General features: G+C 50.7%; 2 protein-coding genes across 2 annotated transcripts; one reads left to right on the forward strand and one right to left on the reverse strand.

Annotated features, from left to right (window-relative positions):
• Positions 1–589: 589 nt before the first annotated feature.
• On the reverse strand, positions 590–4,274 carry LOC125382935 (proline-rich protein 36-like). The gene is made up of 4 exons (XM_048401302.1): positions 4,188–4,274; positions 2,387–3,655; positions 1,753–2,192; positions 590–1,241 (listed from the first exon to the last, which is right to left on the reverse strand). Exons 1-4 carry the CDS (start codon positions 4,272–4,274, stop codon positions 590–592), a joined length of 2,448 nt encoding a protein of 815 aa, XP_048257259.1.
• Positions 4,275–5,934: 1,660 nt separating this feature from the next.
• Positions 5,935–6,441, forward strand: LOC125382936. The gene has a single exon (XM_048401303.1). The coding sequence runs from the start codon at positions 5,935–5,937 to the stop codon at positions 6,439–6,441; it is 507 nt and encodes a 168-aa protein (XP_048257260.1).
• The last annotated feature ends 273 nt before the right edge of the window (positions 6,442–6,714 follow it).

The following is a 6,714-nucleotide window of genomic DNA, read 5'->3' on the forward strand; positions in this document are numbered from 1 at the left end:
AGGCAGGTGGGATGAGACTCACTCCGCCATTGAAATAACATTGTGGAGGAGCCCTGGATCATTCAAGTCGTTGTCAACACCCCTTTATGGGACTCCCTCCACGGTCGAAATTACGTGGAGGGACCCTGAGGTGATGTCAAGTCATCAACACACCTTCATGGAACTCCCTCTACCGTTGAAATACAATGTGGAGGGACCCTGATGTGTTGATGACTTGAATGTAAATAACAGCGACAAAATCAATTCCAAATCATAAGAAATCTCTACTAAAAGAAGAGTCCATTTCATATTTCAGACCATATCAAAAGCATGTGTTTATGAATCACTAAATACATACAATCAATTCTGCTTTTAGTAAAGATTTTGTGTGATTATGAAATGGTTTTTGTCGCTTTCATTTACATACAGACCAGGTTGTTGCAAAACGAAAATCATACTTTCCAAACATTGATACAGATTTAAAACAACCAATTCAACTATGGATCGGATGTGTGAAATTTCATCATCGTCAACTGAGGTTGGCTGCAACTGAGGCTGGGGGCAACTGAGGCCGGTTACTTGTGGCAATTGAGCTCAGGCAGGTGGCAACTCAGGCAGGTGGCAACTGAAGCCGGTGGCAACTGAGGCTGGTGGCAACTGAGGTGGTGGCAATTGAGGGAGGTGGCAACTGAGGTGGTGGCAATTGAGGCCGGTGGCAACTGAAGGAGGTGGCAACTGAGGTGATGGCAATTGAGGCCGGTGGCAACTGAGGCTGTGGCAACTGAGGCTGTGGCAACTCAGGTCGGTGGGAACTGAGGCTTGTGGCAACTGAAGTGGTGGCAACTGGTGCTGGTGGCACCTGAGGGAGGTGGCCACTGAGACCGGTGGCAACTGAGGGAGGCGACAACTGAGGCCGGTGGTAACTGAGGAAGGCGACAACTGAGGTGGTGGCAACTGAAGCCGGTGGCAACTGAGGTGGTGGCAACTGATGCTGGTGGCAACTGATGCTGGTGGCAACTGAGGCCAGTGGCAACTGAGGTGGTGACAACTGATGCTGGTGGCAACTGAGGCTAGTGGCTACTGTGGCCAGTGGCAACTGAGGCAGGTGGCAAATGAGGCCGGTGGCAACAGAGACAGGATCGCAACCGAGGCTGATGGGGACTGAGGCGGTGGCTGGTTGCAACTGAGGATGGCAGCTGCTAGAAACTGAGGCAGGTGGGAAGAGACTCACTCCGCCATTGAAATAACATTGTGGAGGAGCCCTGGATCATTCAAGTCGTTGTCAACACACCTTCATGGAACTCCCTCCACCGTCGAAATACAATGTGGAGGGACCCTGATGTGTTGATGACTTGAATGTAAATAACAGCGACAAAATCAATTCCAAAATCATAAGAAATCTCTACTAAAAGAAGAGTCCATTTCATATTTCAGACCATATCAAAAGCATGTGTTTATGAATCACTAAATACATACAATCAATTCTGCTTTTAGTAAAGATTTTGTGCGATTATGAAATGGTTTTTGTCGCTTTCATTTACATACAGACCAGGTTGTTGCAAAACGAAAATCATACTTTCCAAACATTGATACAGATTTAAAACAACCAATTCAACTATGGATCGGATGTGTGAAATTTCATCATCGTCAACTGAGGTTGGCTGCAACTGAGGCTGGGGGCAACTGAGGCCGGTTACTTGTGGCAATTGAGCTCAGGCAGGTGGCAACTCAGGCAGGTGGCAACTGAAGCCGGTGGCAACTGAGGCCAGTTACTTGTGGCAATTGAGCTCAGGCAGGTGGCAACTGAGGCCGGTGGCAACTAAGGCTGGTGGCAACTGATGCTGGTGACAACTGAGGCTGGTGGCAACTGAGGTGGTGGCAATTGAGGCCAGTGGCAACTGAGGGAGGTGGCAACTGAGGTGGTGGCAACTCAGGCTGTGGCAACTCAGGCCGGTGGGAACTGAGGCTTGTGACAACTGAAGTGGTGGCAACTGAGACTGGTGGCAACTGAGGGAGGCTACAACTGAGGCCAGTGGTAACTGAGGGAGGCGACAACTGAGGTGGTGACAACTGAGGCCGGTGGCAACTGAGGTGGTGGCAACTGAGGTGGTGGCAACTGAGGTGGTGACAACTGAGGTGGTGACAACTGAGGCCGGGGCAACGGAGGCCGGTGGCAACTGAGGTGGTGGCAACTGAGGTGGTGACAACTGATGCTGGTGGCAACTGAGGTGGTGACAACTGAGGCCGGTGGCAATTGAGGTGGTGACAACTTAGGGTGGTGACAACTGAGGTGGTGACAACTGAGGTGGTTGCAACTGAGGTGGTGGCAACTGAGGTGGTGGCAACTGAGGTGGTGACAACTAAGGTGGTGGCAACTGAGGTGGTGGCAACTGAGGCCGGTGTCAACTGAGGTGGTGACAACTGAGGCCGGTGGCAACTGAGGTGGTGGCAACTGAGGGAGGTGGCAACTGAGGGAGGTGGCAACTGAGGGAGGTGACAACTGAGGGAGGAGGCAACTGAGGTGGTGACAACTGAGGCCGGTGGCAACGGAGGTGGTGGCAACTGAGGCCGGTGGCAACTTAGGTGGTGACAACTGAGGCCGGTGGCAACTGAGGCCGGTGGCAACTGAGGTGGTGACAACTGAGGGAGGCGACATCTGAGGTGGTGACAACTGAGGGTGGTCACAACTGAGGGAGGCGGCAACTGAGGGAGGTGGCAACTGAGGTGGTGACAACTGAGGGAGGCAGCAACTGAGGGAGGCAACATCTGAGGTGGTGACACCTGAGGGAGGAGGCAACTGAGGGAGGCGACAACTGAGGGAGGCGACAACTGAGGTGGTGACAACTGAGGGTGGTGACAGCTGAGGGAGGTGGCAACTGAGGGAGGCGACAACTGAGGGAGGCGACAACGGAGGGAGGTGGCAACTGAGGGAGGCGACAACTGAGGTGGTGACAACCGAGGGAGGCGACAACCGAGGGTGGCAACAACGGAGGGAGGTGACAACTGAGGGAGGTGGCAACTGAGGGAGGTGACAACTGAGGAAGGTGGCAACTGAGGGAGGCCACAACTGAGGTGTTGCAACTGAGGTGGTGACAACTGAGGGAGGCCACAACTGAGGTGTTGCAACTGAGGTGGTGGCAACTGAGGGAGGTGGCAACTGAGGGAGGTGGCAACTGAGGTGGTGACAACTGAGGGAGGCGGCAATTGAGGTGGTGACACCTGAGGGAGGAGGCAACTGAGGGAGGCGACAACTGAGGGAGGCGACAACTGAGGTGGGGACAACTGAGGGTGGTGACAGCTTAGGGAGGCGACAACTGAGGGAGGCGACAACTGAGGGAGGCGACAACGGAGGGAGGTGGCAACTGAGGGAGGCGACAACTGAGGTGGTGACAACTAAGGGAGGCGACAACTGAGGGTGGCGACAACTGAGGGAGGTGACAACTGAGGGAGGTGGCAACTGAGGTGGTGACAACTGAGGAAGGTGGCAACTGAGGGAGGCCACAACTGAGGTGTTGCAACTGAGGTGGTGACAACTGAGGGAGGTGACAACTGAGGGAGGTGACAAATGAGGGAGGTGGCAACTGAGGGAGGTGACAACTGAGGGAGGTGACAACTGAGGGAGGTGGCAACTGAGGGAGGCGACAACTGAGGTGGTGGCAACTGAGGGAGGCGGCAACTGAGGGAGGCAGCAACTGAGGGAGGTGACAACTGAGGGAGGTGGCAACTGAGGGAGGTGGCAACTGAGGGAGGCGACAACTGAGGAGGCAACTGAGGCTGGTGGCAACTGAGGCTGTGCCAACTGAGGCTGGTGGCAACTGAGGTTGTGTTTGGTTAGAACTGAGGCAGGTTGCTGGTGGCAACTGAGGCTGTGGTTGGTACCAACTGAGACAGGTTACTTGTTTCAACTGAGGTTGGGGGCTGGCAGCAACAGTTGTTGTTTAACGCCGCATTCAGCAATATTCCAGCTATATGACGGTGGTCTGTACATAAGAGTCTGGACCAGACAATACAGGGATTGACAACATGAGCAGTTTGTGATCATAATGGCAAATCAAAATGTGGTGTCTGAGGTTAGGTTTGGGTCTTAACTATTCTCTGCTGGAGTTTCCTCATGCTGGTGATAAGATATGACTTCTGTGCAAATGGAACTAAAGACTGTATGTTTTTCCCTAATTGAGGTCAGTATCTTTAGGGGGTGATTCTCTGACTGGCTTTGTGATGAAGGATAATGATGATGTGTCTCGATGCTTCACTTCGAACAGTATCTTCAGACCATGACGCAACTTTTGTGACATTTGGAGGAGCAACATTTGCTGTGATAGAAAGAAATGAGAAATACCAAGTGTTTTATTCCCAAGTGTTTTATTTTTCTCGGAACATTGAAGGATTACAAGTCCCTGATGGTACTAGCATTCTCATCCAGTACACAAGCCTGCAACAGGTCCATGACAACTGTTTGAATCTTGCACGCTCAATGAACCTAACTGCAGAGACACAATTTGAAGTCACGAGCATGAGAATTACCACTGGGGTTGAGGCACATGACATTACTTTTGACATTTAGTCTGACAATACAAGTGATACCAAGGAAAATAAGCATGAAATACTCACATCCCCCGCCAATAAAACATGTCGGGTGTGTGCAATGCATTAGCCCCTGTGAACTATGTTCACTGGGCCTTTTTGTAAAGAAATATACTACGTTTTTCAAGATCTGCTCCGGGAACGAGGACTACCGCCATTTTCAGTCTAAATCAAAGTCGTTGCCATGGAAACTCGAAAAATAACTTTTAAAAAAAATCCAAAACTATCCAAAGGCACCAGTTCACCACTAGACCTATCAATGTGCAAATATGTTGAAGAAAAATGGTACAGTTTTCAAGATCTGCTCCGGAAACGAGGACTACAGCCATTTTCAGTCTAAATCAAAATCGTTGCCATGGAAACTCAATAAATATTGTTTTTAAAAATCCCAAACTATCAAAAGGCACCAGTTCACCACTAGACCTATCTATGTGCCAAGTATGGTGAAGAAATATGGTACGGTTTTCAAGATCTGCTCCAGAAACGAGGACCACCGCCATTTTCAGTCTAAATCAAAGTCATTGCCATGGAAACTCGAAAAACATTGATTTAGTCTGTTTTCAGTCGTACAAATGGGTATCTCTCATACCCTCACGTCTAGTCGCACGTTAAAAAGGAAGCCAGAAGCTGGAATGTAAACATTAAACTTGTTTCCGTCCGGTTGCGCACGCACCTCCCTATGACATGTTACAAATCTCTCAGCGCGCCTCTGAGCTGGTCGCTCGAGAAAGGCTTTCGCGGTAGAAAACTGCTAGTTTGTATTATAAAGCTAGTACTTATGGCTTGTCTACAGTTGTTGTTTTAATAAAGTAATAATACATATGTCTTCCCTGTAGACTCCTGGAATGTTATCCTTGGTCATCCATTGTTTGTCTTTAACACGTGTTTTCACAGTTTGACTTGATTATACACGTGGCAACATGTCGGGCATTTGTGCCTCGTATCAAAGAAAACTGTCTAAAGTAGACCCTCACAAGTATTGTCCTTCCTGCATCATTAAGGACGTGTTTCAACGTGTTTGTGGGATAAACGTTGTAAAGAATGTGAGCACTTGTCTGAACTTTAACTTGTATCTTCGTGCGTTGGCGAAGCAGACTGCTGACCAACGCTACAAGCAGAGGAGGTCATCGGGTGGATCATTGGACTCTGCACCCTCCACATCAGGCCCTGGGGGTGGCTAGTCGGCCACACCCATGGCATCAGTTGATAAAGACCCGTCTCACAACTTCTGTTTTCGACAAGACACTTGACCGTTCGCCTGCTGATGATACTACCCGCACGACTGATCTTCGTCAATCGGTTGATCGAGAGCGTCACTTAGCCTCCCCAGTTACGACTGGACCGGGTTCTGACGAGGACCATGACGGGACTATGGTCCCCAGTCGGTCCGTATCTCGTTCTACCAACGACGATAGGGACGACAGTGGACACAGAAGTCGTTCCCGTTCAAGTCGGGACGACAGGTCGAGTGCCTCGTCGAGAGACAGTACACGACATGAGGGCGTTCATCGCCTTCGTGATCGTCGGGAGTCCGATTCTGACGATAACTACGATGGGGATCGTAGTACTTCTACAGTTAGAGTTCGTAGCCCTCGTCCCCACGGGGACATGCGACGTTTTCGCAGGGAGTTTCTGGGAGTTCAGTGTCGTAGTGAAGATAATGACAGAACGACACCCTCGTCTCACTTTCATATCGACCCGGCTTTGATAGCCCAGATCATGGCGGCGGTCCTCGCCTCGACGGCGTCGACCAAAAAGGATTCGACTGCGTCGGGGGTCCATGGACAGTCAACCAGTACACCAGCTCCTTCATCTACACCTCCACAATCGACGTCGACGATGGATTGTGACGACAGCCTCTCGGTTGTCCTCGCCTAGTCCCGATATGTATTGGGCCAGATTACTACGGCACATCGCCATGGTTACATCGACTGCACTGAACTACCTGATCGTCATGGCAGGACACTGTAACAGGCCCCGTGGTCATCGCAACAGTTGTTTGACGGTCATACCAACGAAGTTCTGGACAAGTACTCAAGGGAAGCCAAGCGTGACATCATCATTTCGGCTTCATACAACCTGTCCAGACGGCCACCGGTTTCGAACGCCCCACGACGACTTTACAGACCGAGAATGTACGTGCCTTCATGG

The sequence above is a fragment of the Haliotis rufescens genome, unplaced genomic scaffold, assembly GCF_023055435.1.
Source record: "Haliotis rufescens isolate VD_foot unplaced genomic scaffold, xgHalRufe1.0.p SCAF_21, whole genome shotgun sequence".
NCBI classification, from domain to species: domain Eukaryota; kingdom Metazoa; phylum Mollusca; class Gastropoda; order Lepetellida; family Haliotidae; genus Haliotis; species Haliotis rufescens.